The 24774-nt window shown below is 32.6% G+C and overlaps 1 protein-coding gene and 1 pseudogene across 2 annotated transcripts; one reads left to right on the top strand and one right to left on the bottom strand.

The window, feature by feature from the left end:
- Positions 1 to 1364: 1364 nt before the first annotated feature.
- LOC100796643 (putative glucuronosyltransferase PGSIP8) lies at positions 1365 to 5625 on the bottom strand (annotated as a pseudogene). The gene is made up of 5 exons (XR_412960.4): positions 5261 to 5625; positions 3078 to 3336; positions 2652 to 2843; positions 2419 to 2566; positions 1365 to 2205 (listed from the first exon to the last, which is right to left on the bottom strand). The product of XR_412960.4 is annotated as a putative glucuronosyltransferase PGSIP8 (transcript).
- Positions 5626 to 15824: 10199 nt separating this feature from the next.
- LOC100817782 (chaperone protein dnaJ 13) lies at positions 15825 to 24569 on the top strand. Its single transcript, XM_003517376.5, has 13 exons — positions 15825 to 16108; positions 16185 to 16471; positions 16857 to 17054; positions 17146 to 17260; positions 17871 to 17957; positions 18153 to 18241; positions 19439 to 19523; positions 20512 to 20565; positions 21070 to 21150; positions 22101 to 22178; positions 23142 to 23381; positions 24074 to 24181; positions 24269 to 24569. Exons 1-13 carry the CDS (start codon positions 15965 to 15967, stop codon positions 24323 to 24325), a joined length of 1623 nt encoding a protein of 540 aa, XP_003517424.1. The 5' UTR covers positions 15825 to 15964; the 3' UTR covers positions 24326 to 24569.
- The last annotated feature ends 205 nt before the right edge of the window (positions 24570 to 24774 follow it).

Below are 24774 nucleotides of genomic sequence, written 5' to 3' on the forward strand. Positions count from 1 at the left end.
CTACCTTCAACCTTGAGGACAAGGTTGTTTTTAAAGGGGAAGGCAATGTAACAAATGGAATGTCACGTGGGGAGAAGGTTAACAAGACTGCTGAGTCATCAAGTGAGAGAGGATTGCATAACAAACTTGCTGATTTTGAGGAATTGGGACGTGGGAAGAGAGAGAAGAAACCAAGTTGGAAAATAACGGAATCCCACTAGTGTATAAGGGAAAGTAGTGGGAGTGTGATAGGCAGGATGTATGATGAATGAAAATTCTCTTCCTCTCTGATTATTCTCTCTTCCATTCTGAATTTCTTTTGCATCTTGTACTTTTGCTCTTATTTTCACACTGAAAACTAAGAGTTGTTATCCATCAATAAAAGTACTTCGTCCCTTTCCAATTGAATCACTGTTTCATTAATTACTTAGCATTACACTATGTTGAGGGATTTTTGCATTTTATTTTCAACACCATACTCGTTTTCTCACCATCCATAGCTGCTGATTGAGCTTGCTCGGAAGTGTATTGATATCTTTTTTGGACGGTCAATAAAATTATAATAGGAAGGACGGGAAAATATTTAAAATTTATTTATTTTCCTATTATTTGATCAAAGAGAAAGTTGAGAGGGGAGAAAATTCTTTGAAATAAAAATAAAAAAATTTTAAATTATTTTCCCTTCTTATTTTCTTTCATCTTATGCAAAAAAAGGAGAAGGAGGATCAATTAGAAGAATAATCAACCACTTCCCCAGTCGGTACAAAAGCAATTGGTATATGTTTTCATTGCACTTGGTGTTATGTAGGCATAATAATTATATTTAAATTAGTGAGTATTTATCTAATATATATATATATATATATATATATTACTAACACACATTTAACTCATTTCATTCATCACCAAAAAGTCAATACAAGACATCACATGCTAACAAATACAGAAGCTAGGTAAGGATGATGCTTTCCTAACAGGCTTATGGGCTACACCATTAACTTATCTCTTGAAAAAATGCAACTGTATATGATGTACTAAGGGCTAATAAACTCCTACACTTAAGGGTTAAGTGTGACAACTCCAAGTTATCCCCTGTTGAGCTTATTCCTTTGCAATCAGTTTCGAACAGTCCATGCCAATAGTTTTAAGACACTCTAAGTTGCCCTCAAGATACTAATATAATTTAAATTTCTTAAAACTAAAACATTATCATTTAAGATTTTACATTTTTTATTTATTTCAAATTAAAAATTAATTAAATTTTATAATATAATAGCATATTAATAATCACGAGTTAAATTTAAAAAATAATAATATAAATCCAACATAAGTAAAAACTACACATTATTTAGTTTTTAGTATTTTATATGAATAAAAAATTATTTTTTTTCATATAACACATTCATATATCAATCAAATCAATCTAACTATACATGATTCAAGATCAGCCCATTTGTTTACTGAGCTGGATTTTTTACAGAAATTCAATTCATTTAATTCCTGAACCAACTTAAATAAATTAACCTGTCAATTCTTAAACTAATTTTGAGTTGATTGGATTCATTGTGAAGCTTTACTGGCATGTTTGGTATTTAAGGTATCATGCTCCCTTCTATTTGTTGCTGAGTTTGCCACGAAGGTCCCTCTCTGTCCCAGCCTTGTATTGTGCCCATACGGACAACTCAATATAACTTGTTAAACCATGAATTTGGCGAAGATTCTCCCAATCTTGCTGGCAGAAAAGCTTCCCTTTCTAGAGATAACTGAAGACTTTGAACTATCCTCAACATAGAGGCCCACAAAAATGGTGCAGAACAGAAGGCATAAGCAAAGACAAACAGAGCTCTCACTACCCCATCAGGATACCAAGGAAATGCCATGACCATAAGTGCCCCAATAATTCCAAGCCATGGTACCAAAACTGGTAACATTGGTAGCATAAAGACATTGATTGCAATTGAGCAAAGTGCAAAGGTACCAAGCAAATACAGGATCCAACCCAGAAGAGGGTGAACCGTGTGAGGAATGGTAAAGAATGGTGTTACGTAAGCAGCAAGGATGCACCACAAAGCTACTAATTTGAGGCTGTTATGCACAAGGTTGATGCTCTTATCAGAGCGCCTATAACATAGCTTTGAGAAGCTTGGCCTTGCCAAACGCGTCATTGCTATTACTCCCAGATATATTGCAGATTGGACAAGTATCACAGCCATCTCAGCACCATACCTGCACCAATGATAGGTCAATCTTACAACAGCTTTCATAATGCAATAAAAAAATGATTAAAAAAATGCACATAATGTTGCATGGATAATCTATCACTTTAAGATATTTTCTGAAATCCTGTTTTTCAGGTATTGACCCCCTTAATGGTTTTTTGTTAGAAACTCTTAATAAAATTAGAGAACACCAAAACTGATTAACCCCCTTTGAACTTACCCTAAAGTTTGACGGCGTTGTTCGTGCCACTGGAGGCCTTATGGCAGAAAAGGCCATGACCACCAATACCATGGCTTCAACCATAGTGCCCCTGGGAATGTGATCACGTTATTTGGTCCACAGGGTACGCTCCAGCGAAGTTTAAGATCTGTAGTCAAGAAGGATATTAGTACAAACTTAGATTTCACCATTCAAAAGTTTATTTAATATATATATATATTCAAAGAACTTACAGTAGTAAGAAGCATCCATTTGATAACCTAAAGGAAGCCTATATGTTCCATCAAGCTTGGTGCCATTTGCAGGTGGATGAAACATTGGCTTATCAAGCAACAGCTAGCTATAAAACCCTGGAATGCACCATCTGGATTTTCTCTCCCATTCTGTAATTCATGAACCATGTCCTTGAACACGACCATTGACGGCTGCCAGTATCAAATATTAGAATCCATGTTACACAGGTCAATTATGATGGTCAAAGAATTTAATTCCTATGTATTATCAATATAAATTTCTTTTACATTATCTATCAATTAAAAATCATACTGTAAAAAGGTATGGAGTGTATATACAATAGTGCATATAATGAAGTGTGTATGGAGTTAGTTACATTGCATTTAAAACATTATATACTAGTATATATAGGTAAATATTGTTACCTGCAAGACGGAGAGGCCAGTATGGAAGACGCAAGGATTGATAAAGACCGCACAGAATTGTCCACATTGAAATAACTCATCTGTGTTTTGAAGGAAGAGATTGTCAGCATCCAGCATGACAATCCTGTCATAGTCCACTAAGCTCCATGCATAGAGTTTGTTCAATGATAATTTGAATCTCTTGTCAAAACTATCTTGATGCTTGTAGGGGTTGTCCATGTTTTCCACCCTTACCACTTTTGCACCATCTTCTTCTTCACTGATAAAACCCATAAAAACCAAACAGTGGTATTAATTTCCCCGACTCAATAAATGCTCAATAATGGCACCGACCAAACAACAAAACTTGGAAACGTGTGAGCCCTACTCTCATAAAATTGGCTGGCTGATTGGATGCATCAAAGTGTGCTTCCATTAAACTGGGACATCACAGAACTATAGTTTTGAAAATTAAAAATGGAAAAACTATGGGCAGTTCTGGAAATTCGTGACAGTAACATGTAAGAATTGCTTTTACTAGTTGGTGAAAGTGAAAGTAACTTCACTATTTGGCAAAGGTATATTCATGCCTTCTCTAATTATTCATTTGACAGGTAAAAAATAATAATTTTTCTTATAACAATTCGTTGCTATTATTCTTATTGATTATGGAAATATTGTATTTTTTATATCTTCTAGATATTAAAAGAATTTGATTTTTTATTTAATATTTCTATAAAATATTAAGAAGATGAACGAGAGAATATTATAAGATGACGATGAAACATTACTCAACAATAAATAAATTAGTTGCAAATTGTTATCACTAATTTTTAATTATCAAATAGAAATATTACACAATTTAAACATTTAGGCGAGAAATCGGTCATAATGGATAATTTAATACTAGTATTGAAAAGAAATTAAAAATGAATACTCAATAGTAACAAACAAGTGTATGTGCATGGCAAATTAGTTCTAGTGGAATTATGAAATGAAGCCCAACCAGCCTTCCCTGTCCCCTGATGTAATGAAAGTGGAGTCATAGGTTGTTTAATGGTAGGCACAGCAGATCAGGTGGTCATACAATAATGCTACATTGCTAGTAACATAACTGTTTGGTTTGGTGCCACCAAAAACTACTAGAAGCAGTACATAAACAATTCGTTCAAACCGTCCTTTGCAACTCTTGTGCTTAACGCGCTAACTTAATTTAAATTAAATCATCTCTAATTAACAACATACTACTCTTATAAATATATTTTTGATCATTGACTCAAATTTATTAAAAATAATAACTTTTTGAGTTTTGCTTACTAGTATTTAATTGTCCTCTCTTCTAATTTTATAGTAGTTTTAAAAAACTAATTAATAATAAAGAATGTATAAAAACAATGTATTATTAGCATTCTTCGAAATTTTATATTATACTTTCAATCAACTATAAAATCATTGTGATATAAAAAAATTCAAACTGTGAACCAATAAAAAAGTACTGTCAGTATAGTTTTTAAAAAAACATGATAACCTATAATGAGATAACATACTCTATATAATATATATATATATATATATATATATATATATATATATATATATATATATTAAATTCTCAATTAAATAACCCTCATTTAAGTTAATAAACAGAGAAATATTCATAGTAATATTAAAGTAAGGATTAATTGGATTTCAAGTAGACCGAGCATTGCTTGCTGGGAATGGAATTTCAATTCAACCTTCACTAGGTCAATGGACATTATTAATCTAATAATAATAAGGATAAATAGTAATTTTTGTGTGATAACAAATTTATCGGTGATTCTTTTTTTAATGATAATTGATAGAAGTTAATAGATAAATGAATTTGTTATATTTTTTTTAGGTGAATAAAATTTGACTTTTTATCTTTAAAAGATAAATTCTACCTTCAGAGAGATGAAAATAATTATCTAACCTAATAATAATAATAATTTACTAGTTTAATTAGTAGAAGGCTAATTCCCAAATACCGGTAGCTGTGATGTGACTACATTACCGAAGGAAGGCTCTGGCTTCATCCGAAACATAGGAAACAGCTACACTACTCTAATACTACTAATCGAAGGAAACGCTACGCCGTAAACCAAGGAATAAATCCAAAAATATATAAATATTAACAATTAAGCGGGAAAAAAAAGGAAAAAGGAAGTGTGTTGTTGACGTACATCATCGTCGCCTAAGCGTTCCTCCTGTACGACGTCGCTTTGGTGCAGGGTAAATGCCACAGCCCTACTATGCCCAATAACAACAAGAGCATCGTCGTCGACCATCTCAGAAAAGCTGCTGCATTGCGACCCATTTCGCCAAAACGAAAGAATGAAACTTCGAACAAGTGGTAGGGAGAAGGTGGAGTACGAAACGAAGGGGTTTTATGAGAGAGAGAGAGAGAGAGAGAGAGGACTTTTTCATCAACAATCAATGAGGACAAAGCAGAGGAGGCAGAAGTAACAGCTTTTAAATGGTAGTAGCTAGCTAGGCCGGTACGCGGTAGCTCACACTCGGCACGAACGAATCAACTCACGAAAGAAAAAGCTTTAACACGCGACCAAAGTTTACTAAGATACCAATAAATTTATATTTTGGCATCATTATGTAATATTCTTTTTTCTTGTAATCCTCAAGGGGATAAACACAAATTTAGATTCTACTGTACAAAATATAATGTGCTGGTTATTAGTACATGTTAAATTAGCAGATATTTGTGTTGTCTCTCGGTAAAAATGTCTATGAATTAATCGTGACATATATGTTTTATGTTCTCGTCTGGAGTTTTTCTAGAATTTAGAATTGTCTAACGAGAATATAAAATGTATTTTGTCTCTACTCTTGATTCTTTCATATCTTACATAAAAACTCAAAATGCAATCTTATCGTATCTTATTCTTAAAATTAAAGAAATAATATATGATAACATATATTAGAGATATGATGAGTTTTTATTTGTTATGATTATATATGAAATCTTTATATGATTTAAGTTAAGCATAATTATATGTTAATTCATTAGATAGTATATCAATTTGTCCTAAACAAAGTAAAACGAAAGTTCGAATGTTGAGTTAACATGAATTTTGTTTGTACTTAAAATTGTGTTTATCTAATTTTCAAGTAATCAATGAATTGATTTAGATATTTGTGAGACAAAACATTAAAAATAAATTGACAGAAAATTAAATTAATTGTCTATCATATGCAAGGGAAGAAAAATAAGCGCTCGATGAAGCAATGGTTGATTCAGGATATGGATTTATTGGGATTTAGCCTACCAAAATTATTATCGATGAAATGCTAATGATTTTTCTCTGTTTGATATTATTCTAATTATCACTTACATCTACTCATATACTTTAGCTATGATCTCTCATATGAAAAACTCTAATTTACCTAATTCCTCTCCTGATCCCTTAAGAGATAAATTAGTTAAATTGCATTGTTAACGAAGATGCATTCAACAGGTTAAATAACATTATTCTATTCCTAAAGATGAGTAATTTAGATGTCACTTTCCAGATCTTAAGAGATAAATAATTCTCAATGTCTAAACCTTAAAACATAGCATGAATAAGGGTGATCAAACCACAAGCATGAAATTACGCGCATAAAAGAAACGATGAAACTGAAATAATAAAATAGATAGTAAGAATCATTACATCAAGAGTGTTTGGTTGCTAAACTCCCAACAATGGATAATTTAGCATCTCACTGTCATGAGAGATTTTACAATTGCAAGAAGGTGAAGAAGAGTGGAGATGAGGGATGAAATGGCTCCTAATGGGTGATTTCCCTTCTTCTTGCACGAGCCCTAGCCTTTGCTCTCTGGAATTTTCAATAATTTTGTGAAAGATGAATGAATAATGAATAATCCTCCTTTTTCCTTTAAAACGTAATTTTGTTCTATTATTTTTTGCAACCTCAAGCTAAGTGTGACTGCACGCGACTCGTGCTAAGCGTGCCTTCACATGATGTCAGGCTTTCCATGTGACTTCTTAACGCTAAGCGAGTGTTGTTCGCTGAGCGATTGTGTCACGCTCAGCGCGTATGGAATGTTGAGTGAGAGTATCCAGACCTGCGTATGGAATGTTGAGTGAGAGTATCCAGACCTTCAACTTCTCTTCCAAGCTTTATTCTATGTTTCTGCAACAAATATAATTCCAAAACAATATAAATTTACCAGTTTAAACACCTACTGGACAAAAACTTAGGTGATTCCAAAATTTTGATTATTCACACAAAAAAAAATAAAAGAGGAAAATTTTGACACTTTTTTTATATTTTAATTACAAATTATACTTATGCATAATGCCCATAGTCTAGAAGTGAGGCTAGGTCAATATATACTTGATAAAAAGTACCCCCCCTCCCTCAAACTTAAGTGCGAAGAGCCAAGAGGCTAAAAGCAATACTAGGTCAGCATATACCCAACAAGAAGGAGAAAAGTCACAACCTTCATAATGGTTCTTAAAGCTACATTTTAATTTGAATGCATCACATGTAGCACTATAACTCACGACTTTTCCTTGTTGTTCATGCCTAGTGGAACAAAGGGACGCAGTAAGGTTGTACGCAATTGTAATCATTATGACTCTTTATTTACTTGAGGCCATGCACCCCCTATCTAAACATCTATAAATATTTGTTCGTTGTTAGAAACCCTATTCTCATTTTCACTTCCCCACTTGTGTTTTGTGCCTTTTGGTCAAACTTTCTAGCATGACAAATACGGTGGTGATTGTGATTTCCAACACAACAAAGACAGTGGTTGGTGATTTCTGGTGTGGTACTTTGCAACATTCCAAGGGCACGACTCCAAGTTTGTGATTCTCTATAATAAAATGGAAACATGCATGATTTTGTTGACACAAAATGAAACATAAAAGTTATCAAGTCACGAATCCAAGTTCTACCAGTGAAAGAGACTAATAAAATGAATCAGCTAATGAATGAGGTTGATACGAGGGAGATTTGGGATGTGATGAAAAAGGGGTGGGGGTGTCATGAGAGAGGATGGTGAGGGAATGAGGGAGAGGATTGGGGGTGTAGGAAAGGAAGGAGGGTAGTATGGTAATTTACAATTCTTTAGGGTGAGAATAACACCCCTGCTTCGGCCCAGGATGCATAAAGAAACAATATACCTATTATATGGACAATGTCCACCGTGTTAATTGGGTTGAAGGAAATTTGAACCAATTATGTGCATGTTTTGGTTTGAAATTGTTCTAATGCAAATGTAATAGATAAAAATAAAATAAAATCAAAAGTAAGAATTTTAATCCTTTAATAAAAGTATTTTTACATCAAAAACATTTTTTTTTATCTAATTTCTAAACATGCTCTGTATAGGCCAAGCCGTGGGAATTTTGATATTATAAATATTGTGTTTCATTGATACACGAGGTCAGGACATCTTTACGAATCACTTTCGGGCAATTTGTAATCTCAATGATGATTTTTTTCCAACTAGAAATAATTCCATGATCCGATCAATTACTTTTTAATTTTAGATTAATATATCTTAGACTTTGATTCTTAAAACTTTATTTTCTTCATTATTTTAATATTCTCATAGTCCTGTACAGTTTTATCAAGTGTCAAAAAAATAAATAAGTTATTTGTCTTTCAGGTATAAGAGTATGAATAGTGAAATGAGTCTGCAAAGAAAAAGTATGAATAGTGGGATGGAACCAAATTTCCATTATTTTATTTTATTTTTCAATTAAAATGTGTTAGTGAGGGGGAAAATCTAACAATTGAAAAGGAGAATCCTACTTTTTAAGATAAAGTTACCGAAAATACATCGAAAGTTACAACAAAGTACATGATTAGAAATTTTTTTAAATAATAATTTTAGTCATTGCCTTGCACTTTCGATTAACATTCTTCGTAATTATTTTAGAAAAATATCCCTCATGAGTCATGATACTGACGAAGAACTCGGAAAATATCCCTCATGTGTCTTTCTTTGATTTGGAAAGAATGCATCCATGAACCCTGTCGAATTGAATTCACGTATTACCTGGAACACATGCTCTTTTGCCCCATTTCTTTTCTGTCTCGATCAGGACAGCTATTATTTACTAAACGGCATAATAGTTAAATTGCATAAATTTATGGCATTTTTCCCCCATAAAATTTAGATAAGTTGGATCTGAGTCTTACCTGTCAATATAAGTTTGAAGATTCAAATAATGCTTATAAAAGTACTTAAAAAGTTATAGATTATTGACTAGCTAACAAGATCTTTACACTGATAAGGTGATTCAAATTCACGATCTTTGAGGTATAAGCTTGATCCAATTACATTGATATAAATCAAAAATGCATAACAGTGTTTACATTTAACCAAGAATACCAGTACTGTTTCCAAATATCATCAACTACGATGACATGAAAACAGAATGTGTGAAACGGACAAGTTGAGATCCAGACTGCAGATTATAGGATAACGAAGAAATAACAAAATGCATGAATTCATTTTAGTGATATGTAGAGCACATATGATATGAGTACTGCAACCTCTGCTAACTAATAACATTTATTAATCCAACAAAACAAGGGGAAAAAGAAGAAGAAAGTAAGCGACTATAGTGTGAGAGTTAAAAGAGTATTGAAGGTGTCCTGGTTGAGCTGTTCTTCTTGCTGTGTTGTTGGAGCAGTGGTGGTGGAAGTAAATGTTTGCAGCATCAGTCGGAAAGCTCGCTCCAACCTTGTACCATTCCTGTTGAAGACAATCTGCCCCAATCGAAAGAAGAAGAACCTCGTTGAGTAAAGTGCTTCTTCTCGGAACATCCTCAGACTCAATAAGAGCTTGAAGGCTATAGGACAAACGGTCCAAGCCACCACAGGGCCTACACTGTGTCTGGCAACATGCAAGTGGAACTTCGCCACAGCCACCATGTGCAACCCCATTTTCCGTTACTTACCACTGTACGTGCAGCTTCAAATTAACCAATATAATAATGAAGATAAACTTAAGGGGAAGATGATGAGAATTCCATGTCCATTTTGGTCATGTTTTTTTATGTTCGATTCTCCTTCGGGCCCTGCTTCTTTCCAAAGAGCATATCATAACCTTAGCATGTGGGTAAAGGCTGGTTTGGCTTAGAGAGATTTTTTCAGTGTCCCAGAGTTGTTATATATAATCATACAACTTTGCATTTGGGTGTGGAAAAAATAAACATGCGCGTATATATGCGTTCACCAAAAAATGAAGTACGTAATTATGTAAGTCTAAGGTTTGGTGTATCGACAAGTTTTTTTTTTTTTTTTCGTACAGGAAAAGTGTATAATTAAATTGATTTTTATACATCAACGGAAAAGTTGTTTATATTATAGAATTGTCTATATAAAAAAAAGATACTTGTGGAAAACCCAAAAAAAAAACTACATTATTTTCACAGAAACTTATTTATCCCAAAGCATCCATTCTGATAATTCTTTTAATGCTATTTCTTGATACATTTAAATATTTAATTCACAAGCAAACACGTGATGTCAAATAATATTATATATGTTACATCAAAATTGTCGAGTTCTATAGACGTTAATTTAATTTTGATAAACACAATTGAATTCAAAGGCAACTTCGTATATAATTTGTAAATTAAGAATTATAAAGTATGAGGTTTTTCTGCTTGGGTTTGTGTTCTTTTGGTTAACGATAAATTTATCTAATTATTCACATTAAAAAAATAGAAGCTTTGCGTAGTTAAAAGAACACGTGGAATAATCTATGCTTTTTAATGAGATATTATGTTTCATTGACTCCAATAATCTGTTTTACATTATACTACGAGGGACCAAAAAAAAAAATTTAAAAACTAAAATGGAATGAAAATTTTGAGGAGAAATTTTGAATTTAACCGGATTTTGCAATTTAAAAATAGATATTTAATCTATCCACAAAAGAAGAATTGGCGTATAAAGGTTTAGGTGTGATATCTGGTCGGTCTATTTAGAAGGAGAAATTTTGTCCGACTGGGGCCATTGCAGAAATTTCCTCGAACTTTCCTCCGAGAGTAAAGACGAAATTTTGTCGCTTTGTTATTACAAATAATATCGTGCCAAGTGGTCATGGAAAGAACTTTCCTCCTAATTCATTTTCCTAAAAATAAAACCGTTATTAATATTTTTTAATTTAATTTATTTATTTATAAAAGTGATCTTACTTCAATTTCATTAGGTTAAAGTATTATTCAGTCCATTAAATTTTTCTAATATTCTCATTTTGGTCTTTTATATTTTATTATGTTTTTTTATAGTTGATATTTTGACCATTCAAAATACTAAAAATTACTTATTTGAAGTATTTAATATGTATACAGCAATTTAATGATCTCCAGTAATGCTCTTATATATGGTGATAGAGAATTTGTGTTTAATTTGATCATTTTTGAAGTTATTTTATGATGTTACTTTACTCATTTCTAGTTCAACTTATGTGATTGACACTATGTATGATTTGAGGCCTTTGAAACTGGAAGGAAAATCAAGCGAATGTTTACTTTCAGAAATGTGAATATAAGTGTGAGAGTTATCAAGAATTATGACTGACATAATGAGGAGAAATATCATAAGTATTGGACCATCTTAAAAGTATGATAGATTAGTGTGAATATAAACTATTTTTTTAATTGAGAAATATTAATGATTAGTATGATAGATTTTGTAAGAATGTCTAAACATACTATATGATATACAAATTATAATTTACAAATTGGTTGATTGCTTAGAGTTTTGATAGTGAAGTGACATATAAGTTGAAAGATAGAGCGAAATCTAACCTGGCATCATTTTTTAGGAGTATAATGGTGGCATAAATGAGTTTGAATTATGTTAACTCACAGAGGACGGACTTGAGCGTAGCACAAAGAGTTAATTTAGTCTTGACAATTTACCTTCAAATAATGGGTATGGTCCTAGTTAGAGGCACTGTAGAATTTCTAGCAAGAAAAAGTTATTTTCACCCCGATGGATGAGCATCTAGTGTAAACATCGATCTTGCGTTTTTTTTTTAAACTTATTTTTCACCCGATGGATGTGCAGGATGAGACCTTTATGTTTTTTTTTTCAGAGGATGAGACCTTTATGTTGTTAAACACTTTTTAATTTTTAATTAAAACAATTAGTTTATAAGCTTTCAATTAATTTTTAATTTTTAAACTCTTATTTTATAACTTATAGGTTAGTTTTACTAAATATAACACAATTTGACTTTAAAAATCAATTTGAAATCGTTTCAATTCTTAGAACAGTTTGAAATCAGAATAATTCAGAATCAAATCATAAAAAACAATTTGATTTCAAATCAGCTACTATTTGGATGACTGACCGAACAAATGAAAACGTTCGGTTCATTTTTTCAAAGAACTAAATTTTGCACACCCTTGATTATGTTGTAATCAAACAATTATATATTTGATTATAATTTTATTTATTAAATTTAAATATTATAATTTAAATTTTATTATATTATTATGTTATAAATATTCAATCTTATGATATTATACTATGTTATTCAATGTAGTCAAATACTTTATATTAATCATATTTTAAATATTTTATACTTTTATATGAAAAAAATTAAAATGAAAATTATTATTTTTAAATAATAATTATAATATATAATTTATTAGTTTTATAAATTTAAATCATTTTCTTAATTAATTTACCTATTATGCTATTTTTAAATTTATTAATAATACTCTTAATCTTTTTGTTGTTTTATACACTTGTCTGCTACCAGATCAAGAGAATTATAAAATTATTTTTGACAAATAATTATTTTTATGCATAAGATTGGAAACTTAAATTTAATAAAAACTAAAAATAAATAATACATGTTGTAGCAAAAAATAAAATAAATGTAATGACAATTTAAAATCTTTTCACATTCACAGTTATTTAATTATCATATCATATAGTAAGTTTATATAAAACACCTTAAAAATCATACCAATAATAATTTCTTATTAGTGGACCATGTAAGTTATTTTACTAACATTTCAAACATGTTAAACTAAAAAATTGGACAAATATCAAGTAATTACTCCTTAGTATTTTTTTTGGGTACAACTAATAATGGGCATCTCATTCCTCAGGTTATAAAAAATACTTTTTTTTCAAAAAAAAAAAAAACTAAAATTACTTTTGGGCTGAATGTTCCTTAGCCCTAAAACCCAACGCATGCATATGCATGCTCAACATTATTCTTCTTATTTCTTACCTTTCCTACACTATAAGCAAAAAGCACAAGATCCTAAGAGCATCTTCAATGAAGATTTCTTCCCAAGTGCTTAACTCTAAGAAACCATTTCTTAAAATAAACCCCATTGGAGAGTATCTATAGGACATGTGAGTTCCTTCACCATAAATTGGGGTTTCTAATATGAGAAATTGTTTCTCTAAATTAAAAAATAATGTCGAATACCATCAACTGAAATTAGTAGCTCATACAAACACCAGCATCAACAACATAACCACAAGCAAAATGTAAAAGAAGAATGAACAAAATCAAAACAACGAGAACACAATCAAATCAACCATTGTGAAATCCCAAAATTCACTCTAGAATTTCAATCTAAATCAAATTAACCATTGTAAAATCCCAACTCATAATAGAAGAAATACTACATGCAATACAAAGGAGGAAATGGCGAAGAGGGAAGCGCACGTTGTCACTGCCTCCGCAATAATTGTCCTTGGCTTTGTGATGATCGACGTGACAAAGACGTGTGAAGGAGATCAATTATGCAAGAGAAAGGGGCTTCGGCTCCGCGATGACCAACCGTGGCTCTGTGATGACCGATGCTAGTGTGGTGTGAGGGGAGATTGAAGAAAGATGAGGGGTGTTGACTGTGGTGTGAGGGGAGATAAAGAAATCTTTGGTGTTGAGTGTGGTGGAGATTGAAGAAAGATGAAGTGTTTGTTGGGTTAGCTTATATAGGGAGACTAAAGAAAAAAGGCTTTAGAAGGGTCCCGAGAGAGTATGGAGTATTGGATACAAGGAAAAAACATTTATAATTGTTGCCTATCAATGTAAAAATGTTACAGTTGCCTATCAATAAGAAAATGTTACAGTTTCAAATCTTCAAAAAATGTACACTTTATAACCGTTGTAACTAGGATTTTTTTTTGTTACCTCTATGGATTCTAGCTAGTATAAATATGGGTCCAACTATCATTTCTAAACTCTTAATTCTATTTTTCTTTTTCTTATAAAGTTTCAATCTTGTTTATTCTATTTGAAATGGATCTCAATCAATTTAATTATCAGTTGTGTTGTTATTATATGCCAAACCAATCACCCCTAATAGTGAAAATTCTCAAAATCCACAGTTTCGAATGTATTCACTTCATTTAACCAACCAAAACATGTGTTATAGGCCTTTTTTTTATCCAATGTTAAGCCCCTAACAATGAAGTACAATCACCAATTGATCTATAAAATATTCATCTAACTAAAGGAGAAGAAAATTCAAGTTAGAAAAAATAACCGTAAAACATTATCATTGAAAAAGGATGTGATTCTAATTTGATCGTGACTCAATGTGTCAAAGAATTCAATTATAGGAGTTGATTAATCATTAACCTAATATTGGACAAGAATCAAGAAAGCGTACAACAATGACAAAGACAAAGGGGAGTTTATGGAAAAGTCACTAAATTGAAATCTCAATGAAATTGATTACAACATCTAGTTCAAAAAGTTTAATGGCTGCTACAAACAAATAGTTACTCATAGGAAAAGTGGGAGTTAAGAGAAAGATGTCATGACTAATGCACATATAATTTACTCACAGGATATGGGTAAAAAATTTGATGTCGAGCATGTCTAATTGTTGTTGAAAGATAAACCAAAATTTGATGTAGAATTTATGGGAAAGTCTTCAAAGAGAACTTTATGCTTCAAGTGGTTACTCATCGTCTTTTAACCTAGGGAAACCATTGAAGTTGAAGAATATGACATGCCATAACCAATGTCTCGCTCAATAGGACAACAAGTAGAAAAAAGGAAAAGGAGATGCAGTGCTTTTAACAATCTTGATCTGTTAGGCATGGGAAGCGTAATGAAGGATAAAAATGACAACATCACCCAACTCATCATGTTAAAGGAGTCACAAGAAATATGTTTGCAAAAACATGAAAAAGCATTTGGAGTATAAAATTTTCATGAAAGATAACGTGTCATGTCTGAGAAGCAACTTTAAAACCACGAAAAATATTGTAAGTATATTTGACAAAACAAAAATTTTCAATGAATAAATTAATGTCGTGTTTGTTATTTAATTTTAGTTATCTAGGCTAATGTTATTTTTGTTATTTAATTTTAGTTGCATAGCTTATTGTTGTATTTTTATTTTAAATTATAACTTTTCATGTAATGTTTATCACTGACCTCGGTATCATTGTTTTTAAATTGAATATTAAGTATTGTGTATTTTTTTAACTTATCATAAAAAATGAATAAAGTAAATTTTCATCAATAATTAATATTTAATATTTTTTATATGTAATAATTACAAAATTAATTTAATTATTTTATTTGAATCATAATTAAATAAGAATAAAAAATATAAAAATATAAGTTTATTTATTTTTTATCATTGACATAAATTTGTGTATAAATTTTTTAGAATGACATCACATCACACTAATCATAAAATTTCTCAAAACTCGTGTAAAAAACTCCACAAATAAACTTTTATAGGAGATGGCCTAATTATTTTCCACTCAATTTCTTTTCTAACACGTTGACGTCGGCCAAGGAAGAGAGTAAGCGAAGACCCCTTAAACGTTAAACCCTTTACTTTCCAAACACTGCAAAACCCTAACCTCTGGGGGTTCCAAAATTTCCACGACGAGGCACCGCAATGGACGAACCGAACGAAGCACAAGACAACAGAGAACTCTACGCGCTCTTGAATTTGTCTCCAGAAGCTTCCGATGAAGAAATTCGCAGAGCGTATCGTCAATGGGCGCAAGCCTATCATCCCGATAAATACCAAGCTCCTCACGTATTCCTCTTTCTCTGCCTCGTAATTCGTTTTCGTTTGCTATTTCTTCATTCGTTTTACTTTCTTCTATTATCAGATGAAGGATATTGCTACGGAGAACTTTCAGCGAATATGCGAAGCGTATGAGATTCTTTCAGATCCAAATAAAAGGCAAATATATGATATCTACGGCATGGAGGGGTTGACCTCTGGTTTGGAACTTGGTCCAAAGCTTAATGGAGCTGAAGAGATCAAGGCAGAACTCGAGAGATTGAAGAGGATGAAGGAACGCGAGAAAATGGCGGCGCATTTTCAACCCTCCGGTACAATTGTGGCCAATATGTCTTTGCCACGCTATCTAGACGGAAATGGCATGCTCAGAGGGTATTGCTCCGTTCATCGTAGTTTTTGCTTATTTATATCAATATGAATGTGGTTGTTGAACAACTCTAGAGTTAACCGATCAATTTGGAAAATGAAATGCTTATTTTATTTTTTAATCATATATTGCCAAAGCCTACCACAGAATACCTTGTTATAGTAATGGCTTTCATGATGTTAATGTAAGCAATGGTGGACAGAAACTGGAATGTACTGGAGTTGTTTTCTTAACCTTTTATACAAACACCCTCCCGGAGTCCTGACAGTGAAATATTAGTTGCATGATCCTGACAGTGAAATATTAGTTGCATGATGCAATTTATGTGTTTAGCTTTTCTTCTTTGTTTTCTCGTCTGATTGTGTATTTTATTACGTTTATGAGTATCAGAATGGCTATGACAAGTGAAATCCAGTCTCAGTTATCAAAGCGTAATGCTGTTACGATTGGTGGTAATTTAGCAGTGAATGGAGAGGAAGGCGGTGGAGCTGCTACTGCTGTATTTAGGCATCATCTTTCAGAAGTTTCGTCAGTAGAGGTTGTGGCCTCAGCTGGTCTGCGTGCACTAATTGGGGTGCAAACAACTCGGTGGGTAATTTGTATTCTGTAAATCAAATTGAACAAGCTCTTTTGCCTGTTTTAGTGATCCTTTTAATGTTTCTTGTGCTTCATATTCCAGTAATCTATCATCACACTCAGCTGCAACAATGGGCATAGCACTGTCTCTGAAAGACGGTTCATTGAATCTTTCAAATTTATGGACCCGCCAACTGTCAGAAACAGCAAGTGGACATGTATGCCACACTCTGTAGTCTCTACCTCAAAATTTTCTTTCTTTTCAATAACATGATAACTAGTTCACATGGATGCAAACTTGGGATGGAGTAGACAATATGACAGGGAATTGAGATGAATGGTTGTACATATATGGATCAGCTAGTCAAGTATTAAAATAAAATTTTCATAATGTCAACTTTGAAATCACTTACTTTTTATTAGATGAGAGATTTGTTGATATAAAAAAAGTTGGCTACTGTGTCCTACATTCTTTTAGAAAAGCAAGATCTATGTCATATAAGCAACTAATCTATCATCATTTGATTTTGCAAAACCCAAGGAAACAAATGAATGGTTTGTTATTGGTGGGGACATATGGCATATCTTTTGAACTTGTAGTAGAGATTCATCAACAAGCTGTGTATTTGGTACTTATAGATATCCAAATCCCTAATGTAGTGTTGTGTTAGAATTTCGCTGTAATTAACCAAATCACATGGGCAATCTAAGCAGGGACTGTTTTACAGCTCAGAATTGGTGAATTGAGCTTTTTGTTATCTTGAGATTTATGAAACAGTTTTGGAAGATCTTCAATGTTCGATCTCTCCCTTTTCATCTGTGTTACAGATAGAGCTTGCTTTGGGGCCACATTCATCTGTAACTGTTGGGTGGCAAAAGAAAGATCAGAGAAGGTCTGCCTCTGGAGAAGTGAAGGTACTTCTGTATTTTCTGCATAAAAATGTTTCCCCCCCTCTATTATCCATCTTTCTAAACCCAAAAAATTAGTAAAAATATAATAGATCTTGCACTTCTGCCTTTCAAGTAGTTTCTTAGATATTGCAATTTTTTATAGGACAATAAAGATTCATCTTTTCCTATACTGAATTAACTCTTTCTCAACTCCTTTAGTTTGGCACAGGTTCTTTTGAGACATCAGTTCATTATACTCATCGTTTTTCTCCTAAATCTCTTGGCTGCATTGTGGGAAGAGTTGGGAGGTACACAAAATCTTATTAGATGTAAATTTAGTTTGGGCGTTATTTTTTAGTTTCTGGCTTTGTTTTTGGTTGCTAAATGTTCGCAATGTCATATGATATTCTTGACAAAGGTTTTTGTAGGTTCAAATCTTGACTCAAACCCCAACTCTTTCTATTGTTATTTCCATTGTTTGTTTCTTCACTGTCTTAATGAATGCCTTCCCATAAAAAAATGAATTATTGCCATAGCTTTCTATGAATTATTTGATAATTTATTATAGCTTGTAGCTTATATTGTATCCTTTCTTGCAGACTTATTCCATCTATATCGTATCCTTTCTTGCAGACTTATTCCATCTATATCGTATCCTTTCTTGCTTGAGTATAAATTTTATTGATTGGAAGAGAAAAAGTGTTAGTTTTAGTTACATTTCAGATGTGACTAGTAATTGTAAAGCTTTGTTGTGGACTCATTTCTGTGTGCCACTGCTAAATGAGAATTTAGTAGAGGAGGACCAAAGCAAACTTTAGGAGAAACCATCAAAATGATCTTAATCTAAATATGTGTGTCAAATTTTTGGATTATGATAGACCTCAATGATGTTGGTTGATCCAACGTGCCAACCCCACCTTGTAGGAAAAGGCTTGGTTGTTCTACTGATGCTATATTGTGTCTCTTTCTTACTTGTTCAAAATTGACTTGGGAATCTGTTCTGATTTCTGAGTAGATGCTTGTTTCAGTTCCCTTTAGCACTGGATAACAAATGAAGTTGCTCAGCCTTATAGTAATAGCATCTCTTATATTGTTTTCTGTGTTTGGGATCTATTTTCTTGTCAGGCAGTGGCATCCCACATCTATGGCCAAAGAAGATTTTTTTTTTTTGTTGTGATTAGAATCGAATTGTAAGGGGAAAAAGATTAGGACCAAGTTAGAGCTGTTACAGTTGGGATATTTGAAGCAGGGGCAGTATTAATATAGATTTTTATTATTTGATTCCCAATTACTTCATGTAAAATTGAATCAATATACCTTTTGTACGTATTAAATGGTGAGTAGAATCTCTTTTAATGCTATTTTTAACGGATACTATAATATTTAATGACTGCAAATGTTGATTATGCATCACTAGCATAATTATCAGCCATACCCATTGCTAGTCAATGTTTTAATTTGTCTGTGTGCTATCTGTTTTGACATTAAACCATTTCTTCTTGTAGTTCTTCCCTTGAGGTTGAAGTCGGTGGTGGGAGGAAGCTATCCAAATTCAGCTCGGTACGCTGGTTGTATATAATAGGAATTCAGGTAATGTAGTTAACAATTTCTTATTTGTATTCATGTTTATATCTTGTATCTTTTTTTTCCCCCTTTTCCTATGATCAAATCTAATAATGCAGTTTAGGCTTAGGATGAAAGCTTGTTTTAACTACTACTATATAAAATCAATTTGGTATTTGACATGAACCAATTACTCCAAAAGTTTTTACAGTTGGTGAAAGTAAATGAATAATTTTATTTTAACACATATACCTTTTACTCACACCTTCTGCAACATCCTTCTAGGCTTGAAGTGTGGACAGTGGACACGGCTCTACTTGTGCTTACTTTCAAGTTTTTTCTTTTTATTAGAAGAATGGGTATGGCAAGGATAGAACTTTCAACCACTTAGGCAATAGAACCATCATACACCAACTATCCCAAAACTTAAAGCTATTTACTGAAAGTACATGAATATCTCCCCGTAGTACTGATAGTAGTTAATAGAGGAACTGGGCCATCCCCCAAAACGGGATAGTGGGATGACAACTATTTTGATCCTAAGTAGTTTTGTATTACACAAATTTTGTGTTTGTGTACATTTAAAAAACCTAAATGTAAAAACATATTTATAGTCAATGATTAAAACTTTACGCTTCATAACCAAAACAGCAAACACGTCTGAGTGCATCACACAAGAAATTGCACCATACAACTTGATTGCAGCAACTTCCAAATGAAAACCCTTGGAGAAAATCCAATGCGAAATGTAATTTAAAACCAATGTTTTGGGTATATGAAGATGGAAATTTTTTAAATAATCAAAAGATTCAGGTGGTAATACATATCAACAGTTCCTTGTCGTACAGTTTCACTAATGAATATAACTGTTTTTGAAGATTCCATTGTGTAATCCTCCCTTCCCGACTTAAAATTTTTCCTTGTACTTGAAGTTCAATGCCAGGTGATTTTTTTTACCCTGCTTGTTCATTATCTGTTTTATAAGCCTTTTGACATTCTTTTTTAACCATTTCAGGGTATTTCCTGGAAATTTGAGCTGTATCGTGGGGGTCAGAAGTTAATTATTCCTGTAAGGACACTCTTGGTTCTTTACATGTCTGATAGATACTAGATATAATTTTGGGCTTTGACCTTTATTTAGATATACTATGTAAGTGGTTCGTTTATGTTCTCGATTGTGAAGATGCTCGGAAGATCTATGTATATAGAAGTATGTACTTGCCTTATTAGACTTAATAAGAGACAAACATGCATTTAATGCATTCATCCTATATGCCTATGGGCGCTATAGACAACCCCTTTTATTAATTAACATTGATATAAGTTTATTCTGTTAAAATGTCATTTTTTTTAATATTTGTTCTATTACTTGGCTTTGATCTTGATTTTTGCTTTGTTTTAGACTTTAAATGCCTTTGTGATATTTGGTATCATAATTAACTTGAGAAAGCATGTACTTGCTGAGCAAACTATTTAGATATTATATCTATTATTAAAAACAGGTAATATTGCAATTTAACTTACTTTGTTTGACTTACTTTTTTTGTAACTTAAATTAGCTTTTACTTTGCAGATTTTGCTGACAAGACATCTGAACCCTGTGTTTGCTACTGGAGCATTTGTCGTTCCTGCATCTCTTTACTTTGTTCTAAAGGTGAATTCAAATAAACTTTACATCGATAACCAAATTCTTTTTATCCAAGTGCTCTCTGCCAGTTTATTTTTGTGAAGACTGAAGACTTATAACCATATATGTCTGCACTTAGTTTATTGTTAGTATGCCAATTAAGAGGAAAACATTTTGTTATGGTAATTTGCTATCCTCTGAATCTGAATAATGCTATTGCTCATTTGGATTCCTTAGTTTCTCCTTGTGCTGAAGAGAGTATGATTTCAAATGAGCCATCACTATACAGTAGGGGTGACAAGTGCAAATTCTACTTAGTTTTGGAATGAACATTTGGTTTCAAATGTTTTTTTTTTTTACCGAACGACCGTTTTAACCGGTTCGGTTTTATATCCAAATAGCCAAACTAGTTTAGAAAACCGGTTCAGAATTGAACTGGTTTTTAAAAACCAGTTCTAAGAGGTGAACCGGTTTTTGAACTGTTTTTTCTATTGATTTTTTATTCAGGTGAAAACCAGTTTGGTTAACTGAATCGGTTTTGTAAAAACAATTCTGTTAACCGGACTACTTTTGTATAACAGTGCAATTATTTTTTTTTTCAAACCAGTCCAGGTTAATACCGGTTCGGTTTCAGTTCAGTTACAATCCAGTTTGGTCTGAACCGGTTTTTTGCACACCCCTAATGCAGAGCATGTGGATAGGCAGGACAAAATTGATTGAAAATAAAGAAAATACTTTCTAAAACTTTTCATTTGTGAATTCACTCGAGTAAGTTGTAGCATTAGTTACATGACTTTGATCTCCACTTACCACTTTTTATTACCAAATATTTCTGATGCAGAAAAAACTATAGGACAGAATTAAGATAATCATTTATCTTTCAGCTAAATGTGACAGAGGTGGTTGTTTTGTTTATTGAACAGTTTGACGATATTTTCCTCATCATTTCCTTAAATATTTGTGTTGTTTGTTTGCAGAAACTTTTTATTAAACCTTATTACCTTAGAAGGAATAAACAGAAGGCTCTGGAGGAGAAGGAGAAAACTTCTGCTCAGGTAATGGTGATTAATGTGCCCAAAGCAGTGGCATTGACCTCTATTATTCCTGCAAATTGTTGTTGTTTCTTGTTTGCAAACTGTAACCCTCCTCATGTCAAACTTCTTATAATTTATTCACTTGTAATAGGTATGATCACAATTGAAGATATGCTTCTTGTCAATGTGTGGCACACGTTTGTTTGATTGTATGAGGGCCCCACAACCCCACTTGCTCCCAAATATCTAAGTTTCAGCCAATGGTTCAACTTGAAACTGTTCATTGTGATGTCTGAAGATTGTTTTGTTTAACCATTGATTTTGAATATGTTGAGAATTCTTATGATATTATCAAATTTGATTGTTATGCGGATTCATAGATGGTTGCAACTTCCAATTATCATCCACTCCTTTGTGAGAAGTGCACCAGCTATTAATTTTTAGGCTGTGTTTGGCATGACATTGTCATTTAAGATTCCTAGAAATCCTGCATTTCTCTATTGTCCCTTGCCTGCCATATTACCGGGGATCTAACATCATGGTTGTGTTAAATTTCCAAGTATGCTCTGAATAAGGCATCTATAGTTGGATAACAAATATATTTACTATTGATCACTAGTTTTTGCATTTTTTAGATTTGGAAATCTTTAGTAATTTTCAATTGTCATACAATAAACATCAGGGCCTTGAGTTCCATATATTTCATAGTTCATTCCCAAATATCTCGCACTAGTCCAAAATACCTGGGGAATTAGGATTCTATTTCTGCCAAGTGCCTCCTTTTAGTTCTCAGTAGTGATTTTCAAATATCAGATACACAAATCAGTTTGTTTCATGACACGATCTCCCTCATTTCTAATATAATTCCAATTCTTAGAATGAGATTGTCTAGGGAGGGACATATCTATATTTCTAATCTTTTGAAGTCTGTTGAGTATCCTGGTTAATCTCTCTCTCCTCCCCTGGGGAAAAATATTTGTGCAGGTTAAGGAAGCACGAGCTACAGCAGAGAAAGCTCAGAATTTACAACAAAATGTGGCTAATAGGAAAAGAAACAAGCAATTAGAAACAGGTGGACTGGTTATTATGAGAGCACTATATGGAAATCAGAGAATTTTGAACAACTTAAAGTCATCAAGTGAAACAAGTTTTGAATTAACTTCAGAAGTCATTGATGTTACAATACCTTTGAATTTTCTAGTTAATGATTCTGGCCAACTCAAGGTACGCCTCCTTTCTTTTTACTATGCATGTTCTCACAAAACTATTCTAGTTAGCTACACGGTCCAATAACTACATTTTTTTGTGTCTGCCCACTTATCCAGATGAATATAAAATTGCAGTAAATATGGGATAAAGATAAAATGCAGCATGCTTCTTTGGTCAGACAGTAATAGAAACTAATAGATAGGGTGATATTTTTCTGTTTAATGGGATTTAAACCAAATTTCTGAACCTTGAATTTTACATCAATGAGACTCAGGGTTCAAGGATGATAGGTCCTTAGAGAGATCAACACATAGAATTAAGAGACACGAGGGAGAAGAAAATCAGAGAGAAAATTCTATTATTCTGCCCTGCCAAGTTAAAACCCCTTCTACAACTGTGAAACCAGTTTATTACAATCCCAAAGAATAGTATTCAATATAAAATGGTATTTATAACTCCCTATCCTCTTTGTTCCCAAACCATCAAACAGACCTCTCTAACCACCTGCTTTACTAACCGGGCTTCCCTGTAATTAAGAGTTTGTTCGAAAGAATTTGTTTCTAGCATTTCTCCTTTGAAATATGCATGGTTAAGAGTTTGTTCGAAAGAATTTGTTTCTAGCATTTCTCCTTTGAAATATGCATGGTTTATATGTCGGACGGTTCATTTTTTTTATTAGATGATGAATGTCCTATTTGTTGATGCAGCTTCATGAAGGTGTAAAAAAATCAGGCATCATGGGTTTCTGTGATCCATGTCCAGGAAGTCCTAAAGACTTGTATGTAGAGTACGTCTATGCTGGCAATCAATACAGGGTATTACCAGTTGCTTGTTATGATTCAAAATTGTTATAATCCTCTCGCATCTGGTTTATCCAAGGGCTAATTAAAATGTTGAAGCAGGTTTGGGCTGGTGATTATGAAGAATTACAGATCCCTCAGGGCAGCCACAGGATATAAAGGATTATTATTAACACATCAATATATCATTGTAACCTCTTGCAGTTTTGCCTGATTTATATACGCTTGAGGTACTACTGCATTTTATCCTGTCAGATGGAATTAGAGGAGGTACCTTTTACGATTTTTGGGCCAGTGGTACCGTCACTTATTTTTTAAATCTTTTATTTTTCCCATAATTTATTACACCCCGAAAATGTATGAAATAAGGATATTTTAGGAGGCGGTTTTAGTATTTTGTCAAGTTGCGTCTCTCTCTCTAAACTATTAACTCTGCTGCTGGATCCCAATTTTGGTTAGTCATACTCCTTTTATTGTTGATTCGTTGCCCGTTCACATAAATTCTTTCTCGAGACAACAGCCAACAGCTGTTGGAGGTTTGATTTGATGTTTGTATTATCAAGTTTTCATTTGGGTTTGTACTTAATATATGATACACTATTTATGAC

Source organism: Glycine max, chromosome 1 (assembly GCF_000004515.6).
Source record: "Glycine max cultivar Williams 82 chromosome 1, Glycine_max_v4.0, whole genome shotgun sequence".
Lineage (NCBI taxonomy): Eukaryota > Viridiplantae > Streptophyta > Magnoliopsida > Fabales > Fabaceae > Glycine > Glycine max.

Coding starts and splice junctions, on each gene's coding strand:
- LOC100817782 (XM_003517376.5), top strand. CDS start 15,965: ATGGACGAACCGAACGAAGCACAAGACAACAGAGAACTCTACGCGCTC. Junction 17,055..17,145: donor ATTGGGGTGCAAACAACTCG/GTGGGTAATTTG, acceptor TTCATATTCCAG/TAATCTATCATCACACTCAG. Junction 19,524..20,511: donor TGTATATAATAGGAATTCAG/GTAATGTAGTTA, acceptor TAACCATTTCAG/GGTATTTCCTGGAAATTTGA.